Source organism: Vitis vinifera, chromosome 6 (assembly GCF_030704535.1).
Source record: "Vitis vinifera cultivar Pinot Noir 40024 chromosome 6, ASM3070453v1".
Taxonomy (NCBI): Eukaryota; Viridiplantae; Streptophyta; class Magnoliopsida; order Vitales; family Vitaceae; genus Vitis; species Vitis vinifera.
The window spans coordinates 19,644,485-19,667,783 of NC_081810.1; the positions used below are offsets into that span (position 1 = coordinate 19,644,485).

The following is a 23,299-nucleotide window of genomic DNA, read 5'->3' on the forward strand; positions in this document are numbered from 1 at the left end:
GATGATAGAGTGATCATCTCGTTGTATAGTCAAGGTAAAGGGCGTTGACTCCATAGTAGCAACAACACTTTCGAACCAATCCTTAAGAGATGACTCATCCCCTTTATCGGCAAATTGGTTGTCACCTGCCACCTAAGGCAAATATTTATTTTTGTTAGTATGAATGGAAAAAAAATTACCTCTTCATTGTCAAGTTTCATCAATTGAGTAGAAGTTAGGATGTTAGCAAAGAAGATATCTGCATCAAGAGGATGAGAGTTAGTCTCATCATAGTACACATGGTTGGGTCTAATATTTTGGCATTTGAAATGACATTCACTTATATCTTTAGAGTCGTCATCTGATACATAAAGACCTTGTGCATTATTATGTTGCTTAAAAATATTGTGACAGTGAGCACCACCACTATTGAAAATAGTTTTCTCATGCTCTGAGTGTGTGGAGGTATTAGTTTGATGACTACCCATTGAGCATTTAGAAGAAGCTCTTGAATTATCAGGTAAATCATCAAAATCCTTCTCAACATTGTCTCTAACATTCTCTTAGTAGAAACACTTGAGTTAACCTTGCGCGTTCTACTATCTAAAAATTTTGAGGGTACTTTCCAAGAAGAATAAAAAAGGGGCTCCATACAAGCAACAATGATAATTTCCTTATCAAGATTGCACACTCTGATCCACCAATCCGCATAAGCCTTCGTGATTGAAAACTCTTCCAGACTATGATAATCTAGTATAGTAACTTTGGAGTAGGTACCAAGCCTAGTGCATGAGTCCTAATGTTGATACACCGCCTTTAAAGTTCCAATGCAAAAAATTTGTGACAAACCCCTCGGAAGGTCTTGAGGATGCCCAAACTGCCTAAAAAACCGACGATGATAATATGGTTGGATCACCCGATGGTTACCTTGTCGCAAAGATAAATAGTTAGAGGGAAGATTTATGAGATAAGAAGCTTTGGTAACACTAATAGATTCATTGTTAGTCCAGTGCACACGCTCCATGTGGTGCCATGCCAAGTGGTCCAGCTTTATACCTTTGCAAGACATTATCAAAGCTTGAGCTTGCAAATCATTAAAACACTTAGCAGAAAACTCACCGGCGTAATAACTCATCCATGAGGGACGGTTCCAAGAAAGAGAAATAAAATGGATATCCAAATATTCACCTAACCATCTGTATAAATAATGAATAGGGAAAATAGATGCATTAGTCCGAGGCTTCGAAGAACAAATGATTTCATCTAAGCCGTTGTAAATGTTTGTTAACACCAGAACAACAAGGCTAAATGTCTCACCTTGATCCATTCTACTAGCTATCTTGAAGACTCCAGGATGAATCAAATTGACATCTTAAGGAAAAATGAACTTGCATAACCAATATGCTAAGAAAGTAGCCAAGTAAGTTTCCTTAACATCTGCCTCGACTACACTAAGGTCGTCAAAAACTTCCATCTCCGACTAAGTACGAGATTTAACATGATCAATTTCCTTGGAGGGGTTATGAATCTCCTTAAGCCTCTACGCTTTATTCCTTGTACTTTTCTTTGGGGGTTTTGCATACTTCATGGAACCTTTGTTCCAAAAATGACACCCAAGAGGCTAACTTGACTGAAGACTTCCATTTCATTTCGTCTCAGAGCAAATTCGATGATATGCAAGGAATAAGTTTTGACAACTTGGTGGGAATGAGGACTTTGTTGCATCATTAGATAACTCTTCCACGCTCAATACCATCTCATCATAAAATGATCTAATGATAGGTAGTCCAGCAATACGATACAAGTCCCAAAGAAAGATGGAAACATGTCTAATGGAAGCATGCAATGTGTTAGTGGTAGGACACCAACATTCGCAAAATGCCCTAATCACAGAGGCATGACAATCATAGCTGAATAAGGATGCAAAAATAGGTTCATAAAGCTTACATCCTTTAAGAAATGGTCCATGCCGACCCAATACCTCCTCTACCCATTCCCAATATCCTTCGGTAAAGAAGGATTCCCCAAGTACTTTGAATAAGTTTCCCTATTTGGCTTCTCCATCATGAACATGAGGACCCAACAATCCAAATTCATCATGAACTTCAGTAGTAGTTAGGGGAGAGAAATTCAGAAATCAAAAAATTCAGAAAGGAAAATCTTAAGAAGAAAATCCAAGGGCGATTTCATACGGGAAAAGAGGTTTCACAACAAAAGAAAAAGTTTCATCAAATCTCCCTATAAGTTCGGTAAATGGCAAAAGAACTGTTACACTCGTTCTTCGCCATTCAACAAGTTCATTAGGGAATAAGCTACTTCTGGCCCTTGATTGATATTCAAAATCAAGAAAACGTCATCGTCGTTCTTTACATTGTGGTCAAAGTAAAAGAATCGGAGGAAAAATATTAAATTGTAAAGAATATTATATTTGAGATTGTACCCACAATATTTTTAATTTCAATAAATATTTGGTTCACATTATTTTTGTTATTGTTTTGCTTACATCGCAAGACCATTTATGAAATTTGTGCGTACAGTCATAAAATAAAAATAAAGATTAAAAGAAAAAAAAGAAAAAAAAAAAGAGGACAAACAATTGGAAAGAATAAGTAAGTTGTTTGAGTCCATTTTATTAACCCATAAACTCTTATTTATAAGCTAAAGACAATGCAAACACAATAGTAATATAAACATAGTAATAATATTGCCATTCATAAATTACCATAAAAATTTATTACATTCCTCCTTGGATAACAAATATTCTTAGGAAATACCTCAACTTTATTAGGAAAAACCCTAAGAAAATAATTCTAGTGAAGGATAAAGAATACAATATTTTTTCAATACTCTTGAATTGCAAAAATTATTTCATTAAAAACTTTGCCCATAAAACCTAGTGGAACAAAAGCCAAATGGAGGGAAAAAAGTACAATGAAGTAATATCCTAATTAGTTTGTTTCTCATCATATAAATATGATTATGCTTTCTTAAGTGCTTTAGTTTCGAGTTTCTTGAATCCTCGTATGCTACTATTGTCTATCAACTTCTTAGTCGTTTTAGTAGACATGATTTTTGTGAATAAATTTGCTAGATTCACCAATTTTCTTAAGCTCATGCATATAGAAGAATTGTTTGTTGGTATGAGATGACTTTCAAAAGAGTCTTTGTTTGAGTTAGTCTACCTAAGGCTTGATTGGCATTTTATTTGAATAAGTTATATGAGTTTGGTGACTAGATTTAGACCTTGATTAAGAAGCAAATATTTTAATTGACGTTTCAAGACTTTGTTCCATTTTAGAAGTTCCAAATGAGGGAATCTGGCAATTATGAATCTAAGAGTTGGCCTAAAGTAGAAGGATTTTCCCCAATAGAGGCAATCCAAAGAATTTGTGGATTCTCATTTTCAAATGTCTTTGTTAAACCTCTTTCTTATCCTTAGTGGAGTTTTGTTTCATGCTTTGTCCTATTTTCATGCTTTGTTCCATAAGTCTTAAAGTGCGTTTTGTAATGATTTTATAAAACGTTTTTAACATTTCTAACATTTAAATGATACAAAATTTAAAGTATTAAAAAGTTTAAAAACACTTCCTAAAATTACTGCCAAACGAACTTTTAGTTTCATCAAACTTGATTTTTAACCCTTTTCAAGATTCATGTTAAATTTGGGAACAAGCATGATTATGAAGGATTGGACAAATTTAGTTGACATTGGATCACTTATTTATTATACTATATTTTGGATTTTGTTTGCACATTCAATGATGGGTCCTAATTCTAATTTTATATTTAGTTAAGGTATGGGAGGAAGTTGTTCTGCTTCTTAATTATGTTTAATTACATCTTTTTATTATTTATTGGCAATTTGATCATCTTGTTTGTCTACTAATTATCATTTGTCACTTTGAAGTTTGTGAAAATTATCTTAAATTTCTAATTTAATTCAATCATTAATCACATGACATAAAAATGTTAACTAAGTGGATAAACAACTTTTCAATTTTTTTTGGATGTATCGAGTCATTCCAAAATCTTATGATATTTTTTTAAAATGTCATATAATTTTAACTTATGGTCTTATCATCTCTTTTCCTGTGATAGCATAAAAAAGAAAAAACACTTTCCAATAAAAAACTAAGAGTATGTCGACAATGATTTAATTTTTTTTTTTAATCTTTTAACACTTTATTAAAAGTGTTTTATAAAATTACTATCAAACAGATTTTAAATAATTTTTTTTTAAAAGGTAAAATAATAAAAATCCTAAATTTTAATAAAATTAGAAAGTACCTAACGTTAACAAAAATAGAATACTAAAGTTACATATTATTTTCAAAGTCAATAATCCCCTTAATAAAATAAATGTATTAAAATTAAATTAAAACACTTATAAAAATTAAACTAAAAAACATAATCTTGATTTGATTAAAACTTCTGCTTTTTCGGGTGATCACAACCACTTTGAATCAAATGGGCTCACATATAAATTAGACGTTTGCATCGTTATTAAGAAGTGAGTTAAAAAGGATATCATCATGATTATTTTATTAAAGCAAAAAATCATAATAAAGAGATTGATTGACGGTCAAAACTAAAAATAAAAAGTAAAAGCCCATATTTATTTTTTGCCGTGGAGTTCGTTGATTTTAAAAAGTGCTTTAGCGTAAAAAAATGTTTCTAAAAAAAAGTGTGGAACAAATTTTAGAAAACATTTAAAAAAATCATTTATAAAATTGAAAAATCACTTATAATATTTGATGAAGAAATACTTGATAATTGATTTTTCTAAAAACACTTTCACAAAAATACTTTCAAAAATTATTTGGTTAAAAACACTACGAAATGCATTTTAAGAGTTTGTCTGACAATTATTTTTTAGAACGTTTTTCTATTCTCGAGAACAAAAAAATAAAAAAACATGTTTGATAACTTTTTTGTTTTATATTTTTAATAACAAAAAATAAAGTATTTTCAGATAACATCTTCTATTTATTTTTCTATTGTTTTCACGTATTTTCTGAAGGTGATTTTTTTTAAAATAATTATAAAAGCATATAAAATGATTAAAAATAAAGTTTTGCATATAAAAAATATTTTTAAAATTCATTAAAAATAGGTTGAAAACATTTTGGCTATGTTTGGTTCCCGGAAAGTACAAAGGAAAGAAAAAAAATGCTAAGGAAAATGATTTTCTCATGTTTGGTTGTCTTATAAAAAATATCAAAGAAAATCAAATATAATTAAAACTAATTAAAAACTTATATATTTTTAAATTATTTAATCTTTATATCGATGAGTTAAAATAAATAAAATGAGTTTGAAGTAACGAAAAAAATAATTTATCAACTTTTAATCTATTTTTTTATTTTCCTTCACTTTTTCTTTCCTTCTACTTTTCCTTTGTATTTTCTTTCCCTCACATTTTCCCTCAAATTTTCTGGGAACCAAACATAGCCCTTTAAAATAGATTTTTGATCTATAAAACATTAAAAAACAATTGTCAAACAAGAAATAAATCTCTGTCAGCCATTCACAACACGTGAATACAAATTTTCTGAAGAATTTAGAATTAGAAATCCTTGTGTGGTAAGCTGTTATTTTACTTGGAATCACCCACATCCCATACATTATTCATGGGGTAGAAAAATGTAGATCTGATGAGAATGGTTGTGAGGAGGTGTGGTTGAGATGGGTCCACAATTTGTGGTCTTGTGCACTCACGCTGCTGGTCCTTCATCTTACATGCTCAAATTATTTGGTTCCATCTGCCCATTCATTGTACATTCGAAAATTTGGAGTCAGGCTATGTTTGGTCGGGGAAAAATCGATGGGTATTTTTATTTATAAGGAAGAGATAATAGAAAAGAGAAGTAAAAGAAAAGCAAAAAGGAAAAAGATAAAAATAGATTTAAATTAATAAGTTATTTTTATTTATTATTTTAAATTCATTTATTATATTATAACTCATTGATATAAAGACTAAATAATTTAAAGGTGTATAAATTTTTAATTAGTTTTAATTATATTTAATTTTTTTTATGGAATTATCAAAGATAAAAAATTATTTTCTTTAATATTTTTTTAATACTTTAATATAATATTAGATTATGTTTGGTTTCCAAAAAGTATCAAGGAAAGAAAACAAATGTTTAGTTTTCTCAGATTTAGTTTCACAGAAGAAAATATAAAAATAAATAAATTATAATTAAAATTTATCAAAAAATTATATATTTTTAAATTATTTAATCTTTATATAATAAAAGAAAATAAGTAAAATGAATTTGAAAAAACATATGGAAATAAGTTGATATGGTCTTGATAATAAACCAAAATTTCACGTTAGAAAGGTGTTGGGTTCACACAAAGAAAACAAACAAATCCTTGGAAATAGGTATGGCAAGTGGGTGGGCCTCAAGGGCTTGTGGTCGTGGTGGAGAAGGCAACACAGACGTCAGGTGTTTCTGAACCTCTCAACTGTTGGAAACAAAGTGAATCACAAAAATAGCTCAATTTGAGACCAAATAAAGTCTATTCCAATTTCCAACTTGGGTACAATTTGGGCAGATTACCTTTTGACTCGACCGGATCCAATCCGAACCAACATGATGTTTAAACTAATAAAGGTAAATATTCTTAATCCTCGTGTTGAGTTTGAGTTAGTTTTTTTTTTTTTTCATCTAGACTCAATTTAGTTGAGTTTGGATCGAGATTCAGATAAGATAATGCGACATTAATCCAAACCCAACTTAACTTAATTTTTTTTTATAATATTATTCTATATAATAGGATTGATTTTTTTTTTTTAATGTTTTTAAAGAAAAATATCAAATTACAATCCTACCATATAATTTATCATTTTATAAATAAATTTATTTCCATTTTTTGTTATTATCTTTAAATTTTATTTTATTATTAATTAAATTTTGATATAAATATATAATTTCTTCAAATCATTCTAAATGGATTTTGAATCATATAACTAGACCAATGGATTTCTAATTTAACTAACATGAACATTTAAGAAAATAAGGTTGGATTTGACTTGGTTGCATATTTCAGGTTAGAAGTCATGTTAATTAGATTGGAGTCAAGTTGATTGTTTCTTAATTTAGTTTGGGTTCGGGTTAGTAATGAAATGGATCTAAGCTATCCAAGTTGCAACATAAGGAACTAATAGAAAAACTTAAGAAATAAAACTATTAAATTCTAAAACATTATATATCATCATTAAACTTATAACATAACAGTAAAATAATTAAAAACATATGAATGATAAACCTCAGGCCGCAGCAGCTGGGCCTGGGCTTGACTTATAAGGCCGAGGCGTGACCCATCCTACTCCGGCCAGTTAGAGACGGCCCACTGGTCAACGAAAGAAAGGGAGAATGGGGAGCCCAGTTTCTGGCCTATTGGTTCAGGGCCATGTGTTTTTTGGCAACAGGCAAGGCAACAATTAAGTACTGGTTCGAATTAATTCCTTATGAACATGAAAAGAACATCTAGTTTATGAATTCTATATGTATCCCTTCCTAATTGTGAAATCTGAATTTATCAACATTGTAGAGGGTGATGATGATTGTCTCATGTTTCTGCAGAGTTAAATGGTTGTTTTTGAAGCCCTTCGAGACAGAATGATCCAACAAAGCAAGCGATAGAAGATGAAGAAACCAAACATGATTCCCACATTCATCCACCTTGTGTCCTTGTCCAGCCCTCTACCCTTCAACACATCGTTTCCGGTAATCAAACACTTCGAATGATCTTGAACTTGCCAAGAGAAACACTCACCCTTCATACTCCAATACTCGTTTATGAGTAGGGAATCCAGCGGATACCTGTAAAGGGAGACATAGTACATGAAGAGCCAGTATCTGGGGATGCTCTCTTTTGGGATAAAGTAGCCGGAGAAGAGGAAGAAGGCGCCAAGAACAGTGCAGATCAGAGAATTTCCGGAAATGAAGTCCGGAGAGACTGCACTTAAGAAGAGTACTAGAGAGCTAGCCATCATGACAATCAGCCAAACCACAAAAGTGAAGAATGTGAATGCAGCAATGGAGGGGTTTAGCCCTACAAGCCAGTAAACCGGCACCGCAAAAAGAATAGCCACTGTAAACAAGAAGGGAAGAAAGATGATAGTGTTGGCAATCATGTAGGAGGAAATTCTGTAAGCTCCCCTTGAAGATTCCCTCATTAAGACCCGCCGCTCTTGAAGGTAAATTGGGAGGGCTTCGACTGTAGATGAAAGGAGAAAACTAAGACTAAAAGCGAAGAGACCCAACCGCTCTGCGATTCCACCTTCATCCTTCCTCACCTTTATGTATACACTTCCCAACCCAAATCCCCCAACAAGCGCTTGCATTGTTCTTGCCAAGAAGAGCTGCTTTGTTCTATAAATAATTTTCCAAAATCTCGAGCAGAGGAACATAATCTCAAAAAAACTCCAAAGATAGTGATTACCCATCTGGCTGCCATCATTTTGCTTTTGAATTCTGCCCACCTCTTCTTCCGGCCATGCTGAGTAGGAAGATGGCTTCTTATCTTCTATATCACTGTGATAAGAATTGGGATTTGAATCTTCCAGGCTGTATATGATCTCCATAGCAAATTCTAGAGGGTTTAGTTGCAATGGGATTTTGAATCCCATTTTGTCTATTTTTTCCTCCAGCAATTCAAGGCTACCAATATGGACAACTGAACCACGAGAGAGGATCAAGAATTTAGAAATGTATTGAAGAAGTCTATAGCTCGGTTGGTGGATAGATAGAACTATTGTTCTATGCTTCGCTCTTGCCATAGATGAAAGCAGCTCAATCACTTGAAGTGCTGAAGTGCTGTCGAGGCCTGAAGTTGGCTCATCAAGAAGTAATATTGGGGGATCATGAATCATATCGACTCCGATCGACACCCTTTTCCTTTCTCCGCCAGATATACCTCTATTCTCTTCGTCTCCAACAAAACTATCTGCAACATGCACAAGGCCAAGCTCTTGCATCAAGCTATCGACCCGCTCTTCTTTCTCTTTTCCACTCATTTCCCTAAGCCTAAACTTGGCACTGAACATTAGGGTTTCCTTTACAGTGAGTAGAGGAAGCAGGTTGTCCTCCTGGGCCACGAACCCACATATCTTTCTTAACTGAGCTGGGGAAGTGATTGGATGATCATTGAGTAAGATACTCTTTGGATCAAATTCTTCATTCTTTACCCTGCCTGAGATAATGCGGAGAAGGGTAGATTTCCCGGTACCACTTGGGCCAACAATGGCAAGGATTTCAGAGCTTTTGGCAGTGAAGGAGACCCCTTTGAGTATGTTGATGGGCTTAGGCTTTTTCCAGGGACGACAGAAGGAAATAGGCATTGACTGGACTGGATAAATGGTGTGAGAAAGAGTTTTTACAGTTAGTCTGTATGTAGTTTTGGACTGATGATCATGTGGCGGTGAGTGGTAGAAGGAAGAGGAAGGGCTGGTGGAGCCTTCATGGGAGTCCGAATTTGAAAAGAGTACGGTTGAGTCATCCTCCAGCTGGGCCGGCTGTTGGAAGCAAGCTGCCATTGTTTGAGCTTAATTTTCTGCAGGAAGTGGATGCGATGAGGAAGGGGAGGAGGAGATGGAGGAGGCTTTGAAGTGGGAATGCTCAAGTTGTGAAGTGGGAGGTTGAACCTACCAAATTGATTCTCGAAAATGGATTTATTTCTGGTGAAGGCGGTGAGGTTTTGGCAGCGTTTGGTGATCTGAGATATTTGACTATCTTACGAAGTCCCACCAACATATCATATTATATTATATACAATAAGCAGAAGTCCATGCAAGCCCTTTGCGTGTGTTTTTAGCTTTGGAGCAGCTGGTGGGGTGGGGTTCAGACCCACTTCAAAGAATCAAATCAATGTGTATATTGTTTAGTGGGGAATATTTCACTTTGAATTCCATAGCAACCATTGCATCTCTTTATATATAATTCAGAAGAGAGAAGGGCTAAGAGTTACGTAAGGAAAAAAAAAATGTGTATCCCTTTGACGGAAATCAAGGTTATTAACTTATCAAATGCCCAAAATTTTGTATTGGTTATTTTATTAATCAATTTTCTTATCTTTTAAGTCGTGAATGAACCTATAAATACAAGAACCACTCTTTTTCCACAACACAAGTGTTTTGACCTTCATTTTCATAAAGAAAACAAAAATAATTCAAGAGAGGACTTTGTTTGAAAAAGAAAAGTTATGTTCTTTTTTATTTTCTCAAAGAATGAAAGAGCAATTAGAAACGCATCCTTCTTGATCTTTTTCTTAGAGAGACTTTTTCTCTCAGAGATAGAGAAGGAAAGAAAAGTTCTTTTTTTTTTTTCTTAGAAATCACTCCCCTTATTTCTCATTTATTGGGTCGGGTCGAGTTAGTATACTTAAACACTCAAACCCAACTCCAACATCTTCCACTTGCACAAGATGGACTGAACTAGTTTGATCAATAACATCTAGGTTCATTATGTTCCACTTTTGAAGGTCATTCATATAGGCAAATAGGTCGTGCAACCATGTGAGCACACCTGCAATTCGGGGGTTATATATAAACTTATGTACTATTTAGGGATATATAGTAGATCAACCCCAAAATTTATAAGTGAACAATAATAATCATGTATTATTGTACCCTAGACTTATTTTGTTACATTTTCAATGTATACATTTAATCCCTCAAAATTGTATACTCTCCAACATTATAAGTGTATTCACAATTATATCAGCTACAAAAACAATATCATCAGTCAACCGTGAACACATTTATCAATGCAACTCAAAAAAGTCTTCCTTTTGAGCTTATGCCTTTTAGTTTCAAATTAACTACTTGCCTAATATGTCCTATAAGGACAAATTATTTCATTTACATCGAAAACATGTCAAAGTAGTAACATTAATTTGTCACCTCAAATCATAGTCAAAAGTACAAAAAGTATAATAATGAGCTATTTTAATTGTAATAAGCCCTAAGGATTTTACATAATAAGGATGTAGGAATTAATCACTCACTTTCCTTATTAGTCACATTCAAACACATGTAGTATGAAATACATTCTATAATAGTTTCTTTTTACTTGGACAGTACATGTCAAACTACCACCATACAAACCTTAACTAAGAGCTTCACACTAGCAACTTGCTCGAGTTTTGCATCTATGGTTCTCTTTAAACCATTTATGCTAGAACTCAAGTCTGACATACATGTAGCATGAAATACATTCTATGGTGGTTTCTTTTTACTTGGACAGTACATGTCAAACTACCACCATACAAACCTTAACAAAGAGCTTCACACTAGCAACTTGCTCAAGTTTTGCATCTATAGTTCTCTTAAAACCATTTATGTTAAAAGTCAACTGTGGTTTAAACATACAAATGTAATTGTGGGTAACTACATTTCGATAAAGATTTCATTTATTATAAACCTCATCTTGATACTTAATCAAGGTGGCACTCATCATCTTTGTATACTTCTCACTCATTTATCATCATTAGTATACTGTGTCTCATTCCAACTCATAAGCACATTGATTGGGGTGGTTGCTCATGTGAGAGAGCCAACCTTTACCATTGACATACATTTAAGAGCATATGTGTAAATACTAATTTCATATTCAGTGACATTAATAACAAATACTCATCTCATTTTATCATATAGAGAGTATCTTATATCTAATCAATAGTGATCCATGACATATGACCAACATAGATCATTACCTATGCAGTCCTAATGACTTTACATATATATAAAAAATGTCCCTTAGAATGAATTTTGTGAATGGATCAACAACCATTTCACATTGAGGTAAATATTTTAGGATCACCTCATTTTGTGCAATAATATCTCTTTTTAAAATTATTCTTGGTATCTATATACTTAGTTTTTCCATGATATTCTGAATCCATTACATAAGTGATCGTGGCTTGATTATCACTATAGGTTGTTGTTGGCTCAAAAACATCTATGACTATCCCTAGGCTTTGAAAAATACTTTCAACCACACAACTTCTTATATTGAAACTGAACATGCAATAAATTCAACTTCCATGGTTGGCAAAGCTATATAACTTTGTTTCTTACTTATCCATGAGATGGCCTCATTATTGAGTAAGAATGCATATCTGGTTTATTTATGTTCATCTAGATCACCTGCCCAATCGACATCTGAATAACCCCTCAAACACAATTCTTTACCTTGATAATAAAGAGAATAATCCACAATGCTTTAAAAGTAGTCATCAACAAATAATAACTTAAACAACACATAGTTATCATTATCGAGAACCATAAAACCATCCAAAATGAATCTAGAACCGAAGTACGTTGTTGACAAATACAACTCCATTATCAAATCATGAAAATTCTTAAACCAAGAATGATTTACACAAAGACCAAGTTCTATTGAATATTTGGAGCATAAAGAACATCATGTAAGAATAGGGTACTTAGGGTTATGCAATTCCAATTTACACATTCTAATACCCTTGACTTCAACTTTTAAGTTGTTTATCACATAGATCCATCTTATATCGAAATTAATTCATCAAAACTCTATTTATGCTCCTTAATCTCTAGTTATATGGTTAGTGGGAGCTGAGTTTAATTTGAACTAGTGTACTTACGAGCAAAGTGACCCTTATTACCATAATTAAAACATTTCAATTTGCTCTTATGCTTTTTAGCATGCTTCAACTTCATATGTGCCTCAATCTTTTCTTTCTTTGAAGCATCATCAGGTCTCTTATTCTTCTTAAAAAAATTTATGTTGCACTTAAAGTTGAAAGTTTTGCTTTAAGTATATTTAAAGAAAAAAGAAAAGGTATTTCTTGAATTGTAGAAGCCTTCTCCTTAAGGATTGGGCTTTTAAAGTGTTGTAAAAGTTGAAAAAGTAAAGAGAAAAAAAAAATTGTTAAAGAATGGAAATGCTAAAGCTATCAATTCCGAATGACATTCGTCGTATTTATTGGTTACAATCATAATTATTACAGTAAATGTTTTTATGATAATTATAAAATTTTACATGGATGTTTAAAAAGTTTAATATAAAAAATGGCGATGTCTACAAATTTTTGCACCTACTTATAACAATATCAAACAATTTTTTTTTCAAAAAATTATATTTCCTTTTAATTCTTAGAAATAGAAAGTAAATCATATTTATGATGCCAAACATGCCTTTATTGATATACTAATTAAAATTTCTAATGAAAGAGATGATTTGAAAGACCTAAATTACAGTTTTTTTTTTCACAAATATAAAAAAAAATTTAGAATGTATTTATCAAAATATGATACTTTAAAAAATATTTCCAAATCAATGACACTTAATGCCATGGACATTTTAGTAGAGAATTAGTCATGTCTTGAAGACATGATTTTTTAAAATTTTATTAAAATTATATTTTGAAAACACGATTTTTGTGTACTTTATTAAAGTCATGTTTTGAATATACAATTCTTTTTCAAATTTTATTAAAGTCATGTCTTAAAGGCACAATGTCTTTGAAGTTTATCAAACTTGCGTCTTGACATTAAAGTCATATTTTGTATTTTTACACAAAGTTTATATGTTTTCAATTTTTGTTCACTTATCATGATTTGTATCAAATTATAAAATGAATCAAAGACATAACTTTCATTGAAAATACACAAAGTTTATTTATTTTTAAAATTTTAATTATTATTATTTTTTATTTTATTTTATTTTATTATTCAGGTTAATTTTACTCAACTTCCCTAAGATTTGACCAAATCACTTAATCAACTTGAAATTTCACTAAATATCTTTCTTACTCTTCTTATTTCTTATTTCCACTCACTTCCCATTTGATTTCGTATCCTTCTCATTTTTTATTTTCATTTATTTTTTATTTGATTCAAAATATATAAGGAAAGTTTAGGATGAAATTTTAAATTTATTTTTATTATTTAATTTTTTTGTCCACTCATCCCCGTTAGTATAACTTTTTTCTTTCTTTCCATTTTTTTTTTTAATATTTTTTAATTTTATTTCAATATTTATTTGCTTGAATATTCTTTTAATTTTTATATTAATTTTTTCCATATGTTATCTTTTCTTTCATTTTAAAACATCCTAAAGAGACTGTAATACATGAGCAAGCCACCTAAATATTTTTCCTTTGGTATGATGTGAAGTCTATTTTTATTATTTTATTGCTAAAATTTATTTTATTCACAAAGCCCAAATGGTAAATTCATTAATATCAATTAAAATATCATTTATCCCATAAAAATTAATGAAAAAAGATGATGTGGAAAGACTTTTTTATTTTTGCTAATAAATTAATTTCTTTGCACCACTTACACACAAAAGAAATCATATCAGATTTTTAAGACACTAAAATTAGAAATGGAACCCACTCATAATTAAAAATATTAGAACAAAAAATTCCATTTAAAAAATGATGGACATGAATGATGAAAATATTTCTGCTATTCTGACGTGGCCAAATAAAAATTGGTTCGTGACAGCACACTCCATTTTGTAGACTCTTACCTGTAGAATCTTTTTCTGTGTGGGTCCACGGCCACAGAGCTACTATAAAAATCCTAGGCAGACTGGTTTTCTTCATTGTACTCTTCTTCTACTCCTTTCGTTGTGTATCAAAACGCTGCGTTTTGATGGCGGAGTACAGTGGCGCGATCTCTCTGTCCCGAGACATGTCTCACTCCTCTGATGATGACGATGAGGAGCAGAGCCCAGGGATCCTGGTGCCGTTCACTGGGGGCAGCGCCGGAGCTGGGTCGTCGAAGGTGAAGGTCAACTTCAAGGGAGGCAGCAGCACTGGAGGGGAAGGAGGGTCGTCGGCGGAGGCGCCGCGGAAGCCGAGAGGCCGACCACCTGGTTCGAAGAACAAGCCCAAGCCTCCCATTGTGATAACGAGGGAGTGTGAGTCTGGGATGAAGCCAATTGTGATCGAGGTGGCGCCCGGGAACGATCTGTTCGAGACGGTGGTGCAGTTCGCTCGTCGCCGCCGCGTGGGCATCACGATTCTTCATGGGTTCGGGACCATATCGAACGTGACCTTTCGCCAGCCGGTGCCCCACGCGCCGACTTACTCTCTCCATGGACCTCTGTGCATCATCTATATATCTGGGTGGTATCTGGGGTGTCCAACTCCTGCGACTCCTGCCACATCGAGGGCTTCGTTTTCTGTGTCTGTTGCAGGCACTCAAGGTCAGATTTATGGAGGGCAAGTTGCAGGAAAGGTGACAGCTTCTGGACCTGTGACTCTGATTGCCTCCACTTTCACCAACCCTTCGGTTCATAGGCTCCCATCTGATATAGAGGATACTGACGAAGGTAAGAACAATGGTGGTGCAAGCACTTCCGGAGCTGGGACTAGTGTGGCCATGAGTGGTGCTTACAGTGTTATTGCAGCTCCGCTGAACAGCCAGATGGCTCCCGATGTCATGCACTGGACCGCTACACCTCGTCCTCCCTACTAGGGAGGAAGAGCATGGAGGGAAGATGAAAGAAAATTTGAATAAATGATCTCAGTTTGATCTTTTTTTGAAGTCTTGCAGAAACTATCTTTCCTTCTAAGGATTTTATCGTTATAACGCAAACTCATGCATTGTCTGTCTTTCATAAGTTTTGAATCTGGTTTAAGTGTTTTATGGGTTGGAAAACTGTCGAGAAAATCTTTGTGGTTGGATGTTTTTCTTTACTCTAATTAATGTTTGTTACATGCATGAGAGGAAAGAATAAAAAAAGTGGCAAATTTGGTGTCGTAGCTTCTGAGTTTCAACTTTCAAGTCTCCATTCAAGTTTTAACAAAGCTTGAAGGAGCTCCTTTTTTCTTCTCAAGAGAGACAGGCATGGGCGGTGGTGGTGGTGGGTCAGTTCAAGCTGGTGTTACAGTTGTCTCTGCTGCCACTGATCTGATGCCAATGTCAGCTCTTCAGGAATTCCATGTCAGAGTCCAGCCCCTCGGGAAGGGCCCATTTTGCATCCCCAAAGCAAGCACTGAGTAAAGACTCAGTACGAGAGATGTAAAAAGCTTGGAAACATGGAAGCCTAGACTATCTGGTAGCTTTCAATATTGAGTTCTTCTTTTCCCTTCGGCCTTCCCTTCTGTTTCTTTCTTTTACTTTTCTTTTCTTTCCTTTTTCTTTTTTGCGCTTCTACAGAGATCAGTTTCATCGCCTTTGGACCAACTGGGTTGAACTGGTAAAAGATGATCGAAATGAACAAGAATGTTGGCCATTGGTCTGTGGAGGCTCTGAGAGAGATATACGAATGTTCTTTAGAATCTGATTATATTATTAAAATTTCCTTTGCATTCTGTTATCATTATATTAACAAACAAACAATATCTTCATGTCTGTGATATGCATTTGATGAATCTAGAGGAGATATGAGATGAGCAATGGGCCCTCTAATTGTGTCTGCTATCCTATCTCTATGACGAACTAGCTCTATTGTAGTAGTGGCATTACATAGTGGTCCCTGCAGTGTAGTTTGTTTTTTAGCTGTTCCTGTTGCTGTTGCTTACGACTTCAGCTCTTGTCCGCTTGTCCCCAACCATTGATTATGGAAGTGAATCAATTGATGAAGGGACGAAGATGATGCTTTTATTGAGTGAAGGCATGAAGATAGTAGTCCAAAATCCAGTCAAAATGCTCAGAACATACTTAGTTTTCAGACTTGACAATCAGAGCAGCAGTCCAACCCTCTGCTCTTATTTATTACCTTTTCGTCCTCTTTCCCCTTAATAACATGCATATATGAGAGAGAGAGAGAGAGAGAGAGAGAGAGAGATGGAGCAGTAACTTTAATCTTTGAGCCGAATGATGGAAAACCAGTGGTGAAATTAAGCCCAAGCCCAGGGTCGCTGATAATGGATTCCTCCTGCTGTAGTTCAAATGAGACTGCAAAGACTGAGAAGGGTTAGCCCCAGTGGGTGCACGCGAGCTCTGACCGTCCACACTTGGCAGCTTCCCAATGGCAAAGTCATTTTCAAGAGAGAGATGAAAAAGCTGCTTCCCTTCTTGTTTTCCTCTTTTCATTTTTTCCACTGTGGTTTTTGGTCAAACTTTAGACATGCATGGTTGCCGGAATTGCTATTTCCAGGCCCTGAATTTTCTATGACGAGCCCCATTTCTTTTTTTCCTTTATCATGCTTTGTGGTTTTGGAAGTACAAAGACACCCAGGAAAACAAAGATAGATAACAGGGTTTGTCCATTGGAAATTGGAATAATTTAGAGGCTTTAGGCTTAGCGCCATTGGTGGTGGTGGTGGTGGTGGTGGTGGTGGTGGTGGTATTGGGGTGGGGCGAGGGGAGGTGGGGACCTCTGTTGAAGTAGCCTATAACATTCTTTGAATGCAAAGGGTGTGACAGTACTTGATATATATACATGTACAGGGTGTGGTGAGACAGCAGATAGAGAAGAGTTTCATGGTACGGATATTCATATGGTCCCCTTCTAAATCCAAGGGTCTCTTTCTCCTCGGACCATTCTTATCTCATCTGCCAACTTATTCATGTAAACTGACTGCAATTTTTTTGGGCCTCTTTCATTGAACCGGCTTCTGTCATCATAGTAGCATGAGAGGTGAGTTCTTCCTTATGTATTATGACTGCAATTTCACATTTTCCAGACAAAAATGAGGGCACAGAACATAAAAAATTAGCAACCTTCGTGAAGTATAACTCTCTTTTGCCTATGCATTAGCCGATACCTGAATTTGGACACAATCTGCTGAAGGATGAAGTCGGATTATTGTCAAGGAGTATGACATATATATTGAATTCAAATTTTGTAAATTTAAACTTTTAAAAAAATTGATATTTCAATATGATATCAAATCTTGGTTTGACAAAAGGTCATGGGTTCGGGTCTGACCATCTCTTTACAATAGCATATGTAGTTCCTGTACTTTCTGCATATGTAAGAAAATAATAAGATGATGAAGTTTTCATGATGTGGGTAATTGGAATTGCATGCCCGTTCAGGTCATCATATTACAATAGCAAGGTAACGGTTACTTATTTCATTCATATCCACCGTTAATATAGTTGCTAGTTGCTGCCTGCGACTTTACTTTCATGTTTTTTTTAGAAAATTAGTCCGTTGGTTAATAGACGTTGGAAGACGTAGGATTAAAAGGTTTGGTATGATTAGTTTTTGTGGGGCCATACATTTTTTTTATTTTCGTATATTCAAATGAGAATAATTGACTGAATATGGGTGACGTGAAAGAGTGACAAATAAAGTCAAATAAGTCGGTTTAGATGATGTTTGCTGAACCAATTTAATCATTTAATATGGATTAATAATTTGATTTAATTTAAGTTATTAAATAAAATAAGTATATTTGGTAAAATAATTTAATAGTATGACTTGAAGTAAAAAAAAACTAATTTATTTTTAAATTCAAATCTTTATTTTACCTTTTTAATTTTGTAATTCTAATTAGTTTCATGATTTTTTTTTCTACTCCACTACTTTCATTATTATTTAATTTCCTTTACCCTAATCATAATATATAATAATAAATATATCAATTTAATTATTTAAAATTAATTTTAAATTAATTTTATTAAAAATTTTAATACTTAAAATAAGAATTAAATAACATGATTTAAATCAATAACTTAAGTATAATTTAACTTAAAGTCAACTTAAATTATTAAGTAATAAGTATTAAATTTAACCAAACACCCCCTAAGTATCTTTAATAAAATAATATAATACCTTACTCTAAAGTTAAAAATAATTTGAATGATTAAGTTAAAATAATTAATTTACTCTAAATCCTAAATCTATTTTATTTTGTTTTCCTACATTTAATGAGTTTTTTTTTTTTTTAGATTTATGGTTCAACATCTATGACTCATTTTTTTCATAAAATATTTTATAATTACTTTACGACTCATTTTTTTAAGAAAATATTTTATAGTTTTTTTAATGCACCTACAAGACTTTTAATATAAATATTTAATGGATGTAAATACAATTTAAAATTAACAAGATAAATGTTAAAATTAATGGAGATAAATATATTAATATGATGATTTTAAAATAAAAAATAAAGTTAAATTTATTAAACAATTTTACTATTTAAAGTAAAAATAAATAATAATAAGTCTTAAGTGAATAACTTAAATTGCATGGTTACATCATTATCTTGGGTCTAATAACTTAAAATATTTTAATTAGTTTTAGCATCAGCAAGATTTCTACATTTTAGCTAGCCTCAAAATTCTAACAAAGTACTTAAATTTCATCCACGAATGTTATATGCATGTATGAACCTACCACATGGTTCACCAATCAATCATTATCCTATACGTGCAAAGTATTAAGATCATACATATCTAATATATGTTCTCCTAGAAGTTCTACTTTAACCCTTCCTTCTGTTAATTATTCACTAATTAGTGCATAAACATCATCGAGTCTAAATAGAACTTACATTGGTAAGACTCTTAATATATTAGTTTTAGGTTCGTAATTTTGCTTTTGAGGTTATTAAGGTTTAAGGAATGTCAATAAAAAAATTAATTAATTTGGGTTTATCTTAATTGAATGCACAAAATACAAAGTAAAAAATTGATTTCACGTATTGAACATTTGAATGCCTAGAAGGGCGTTTAAATGTCCTCTAGGAGCTTCAAATGCTCCTTCGGGAATGTTCAAATGTCCACACCAATGTTCAAACACTCTTATTAGGGTGTTCAAAATGCTGGTCAATTTTTTATTGAAAATTTATTTCATTTTCATGAGTTTTAAGACATTTTTGTAAATTAAAAGGTATAATCATCTTTTAAATATAAGCCCTAGGTTATATATTTATCTATCTATCTATACACACACGTATATACAAGTTTGCCTTATTGGTTGCTTTGATACCATTAAAAAGAACTAATGTTGATTTATGAAACTACCTAGAGGAGGTTGAATAGGTAATCTAAGTGAGATAGCCCTAAAATTACAATTTATATCAAGAATTTTATTTTCTTTCACATATAAATAAATTCATGTGTAAAAGTTGATCAATTCCTTGCACATGAAAATTCAATTACACAGTAAAATCAAAATATAATATGAAAAACCCACTTAAAACCCTTATGTATAAGAATCATAGTAAGCATTGTTGGGATAGAGCCTTTAAAAGCAAGACATGATGTAATAAAGTTAGACTTAAGTTTCCACTTATCTATGCTTTATACACATTGATATCAATTTAAGCAATCAACCCATATCACTTGTATTGTACATAACTTTGGTACATTAGGAGTTGCACAAATGATATAAGTCATAGGTTTTCTGCAAATGATAAGTTATTCACAATCAGTTCATGGATTTGGGCAATTCAATAGAGACTATAGTACATTACTTCCTAATTGGAGAGATGACTTGTCTTAATTGTTGAGATGAGTTTACCATTATGAGTGCACTAATGTGTAACCATACACATTAGACATGACCTACAGTGAATCATGATGTAAGGTTATTCGACTGTCATGATTTACCAAACTACTATATTACGTGGACTCTCAACCTTGAGATGATATTTAACTTATGTTAAAATCAACAAGAGGCTTTGACCTATGGATGAGAGTCTAATATGGTCATATGTCTCTATAAATTAGGTTACTCTTAATGGAGGCTAATATCAATAGGTATTATCAATAAAGGCATCATGATATCTCATGAGATTGAAGCAACGTGCCCTTTTGGGAGATCCAAAAGACATGTGATCATGAAATTTGTGGTCATAATAATTCCTTAAATGGAATTTAACATATAGTCTTTATAAGTTAGAGTATATTAATTAATCACATAATAGGAGAATCCATAACTCAAGGATTAGAGAGATAATCTTGATGGATTGATAACACTACCTTATTAGATTATGAACACCAATTCATAGGGTGTCTACATGTAATGAATATATTAAGAAATCCTAAGTTACTTCTTCCCAAGCCTTAGATTGTTAGGGTGCATGAAAACCTATTATAGGCTCTCTATATCCATCATACAATGGAAATACCATAGATTTAGATATAAGTGTTATACTTATGATTTGAATACTCCTAGATCAATTCTTGTTAGTGTAGAATACTCAATAGAAGTGGAAGATCTCGCAAACGTCATGATTTTCCCCTTAATGACTCCTCCTTAAGTCTAGGCATTGAGATAGTAGATATCTCAAGGCTGGAGACTAGGGTTTTGTCTTTAAACTACAATGAGAGAATAACAAAAGTTAGAAACCCTAACCCCTAAAAGGGTATTTATAGGTTTTTTATTAAGTTTAAGTGACTTGAACCTACCATGAACTTGAGTCACTTAATCTAGTCCAAAAAGGTTGCTAATTGATTCATTAACCTAATAAGACTCTAATTAATTAATTAACTCAATCTAGGAATACCGCTCACTTACCCCTATGCAACCTTACATAATTACTAAAATACCTTTATGCACACAAGTAAACTAAAAACTCATCCAACCCTTATAAATTATGACATTAAGGAATATGAGCCTAAGTAGAGACCATTGGGACCCATAGAACAGTACTAACTCTTTCATAATCCAATTCTAAAATTGACTCAACATCCCACTACAGAGAGTCAACTACACTAAAGTACCCTATGTATACTACAATAAGACACTAAGTGTTCAAGTTTGCGACCTACTATCCACTATATACGATCTCCCTATGAATTGGTTGTTCATAGTCCAATAAGGTGAAAGTTATTAACTTTTCAAGACTACATTTACCATTCTTAAGTTACAGATCCTCTTATTATGTGATCAAATGACATACTGTAGTTCACTAAGAGCATATATCAAATTCCATTAAATGAATTATTGCAGTCCCATGGATTCCATGATCACATGTCCTTAAGATCACCTAATAGGACACACTGTTTTAAAGTCCATGAGATATCATAGTACATCTATTAAGAATACTTGTTGCTACTAGTTTTCTCAATAATGACTCAATCCATAGAAAATATATGATCAGTTTATGATCTCATCGTAGGTCAAAGTCACTGTTAACTTCTACACAAACTTAATATTCTCTCAAAGTTAAGAGACAATAAAGTGTAATGGCTTGGTGAAGTCATGACTACTCGATAATCTTATGTCATGATTTATCGTAGGTCTTATCTAATGTGTAACAATACACACTAGTGCATTCATTAAGGGAACATCATCCAAATAGCTAAGACCAACTGTCCCTCCAATTAGGAGGTGGTACACTACAACCTTAAATGGATTGCCTAAGTTATTATTAGAGCCAAAATATGTGTTTTAATGACACATATTCGATATGATTTGTGTACCAATGGACACTCAAATCACCTAACTTAACCTAAATCAAAGCTAAGGCTCTAGCCATGAGTTTAACTTATATTTTGGAGATTTATCTCAAGTTCAAGTGAAGAAAAGGGTGCAAGTTAAATCACTTTACATTTTGAAAGATCAAGAAAGGGTTAAATGAGGAAATAAGTGAGTCAAGACTCATGGACCATGAGGGAAGGCAAGATAAGGATATCATGAGTTTGGAAGATGAGAAATGACCATTATGGAGTAAGAAAGAAGGCAATAAAACATGGGAAATGAGGTATGAAGCAAGATTCAACTACATGGAAATTTAGAACTCAAAAATCTGATGGCAATATATATTCTGACTTTGAGGATAAATTTGGAGCACTTTCTGATCTATTTTATACATATTATATATTTTTTTCGAAGCTTGGGAATTTAGGAGTCTAACACTTCAAACAGTGTGCAAATCAAAGTTGAAATGAAGAAGTTATGACCATTTGAAGATAATTGTGCATAGCTAAAAGACTATTTCGAAATTCAACTTATGAATTTGAAATGATCCAATTTCAAATTCACACGGTGCCACATTGATGGTTCACCTCCTCTAATTTTGGAATTGCATCTTGGGCACTTCATCAGCCCTAAGTGGGTCCCACACAACTAGAAATCATTATTTTATTACTTTTTTTAGTCATTTTAGGTAATTATTTGTAAAATAAGTGGCCAATAGGAACATGCCACGTGTTAGGTTTTTTGGTGGACACTATAAAAACTTAATATTTAGGTTTTCTAGGGAGTTCTTGATTTTTTTAGGAGTAGAAATGGCTTGACAATTCTTGGGAGGAGAGAAAAAGACCTTGAAGGTTTTTCTTGGTTTGTTTTCTTTCTTCTTTTTATTATTGAATAAATTATTGTTTTTAATTTCTTTGAAATCAATAATGGTTCTTTCTTATTCTTTTATGGCCTAGGTATGTGAAGACATGCCCATAAAAGACTAAAAAGTC

General features: G+C 32.9%; 2 protein-coding genes across 2 annotated transcripts; one reads left to right on the plus strand and one right to left on the minus strand.

The window, feature by feature from the left end:
- Positions 1-7,173: 7,173 nt before the first annotated feature.
- On the minus strand, positions 7,174-9,611 carry LOC100243136 (ABC transporter G family member 23). The gene has a single exon (XM_002276005.3). It carries the CDS (start codon positions 9,524-9,526, stop codon positions 7,574-7,576), a length of 1,953 nt encoding a protein of 650 aa, XP_002276041.1. The 5' UTR covers positions 9,527-9,611; the 3' UTR covers positions 7,174-7,573.
- Positions 9,612-14,629: 5,018 nt separating this feature from the next.
- On the plus strand, positions 14,630-15,457 carry LOC100248254 (AT-hook motif nuclear-localized protein 28). Its single transcript, XM_002275985.1, has one exon. The coding sequence runs from the start codon at positions 14,630-14,632 to the stop codon at positions 15,455-15,457; it is 828 nt and encodes a 275-aa protein (XP_002276021.1).
- Positions 15,458-23,299: the final 7,842 nt, after the last annotated feature.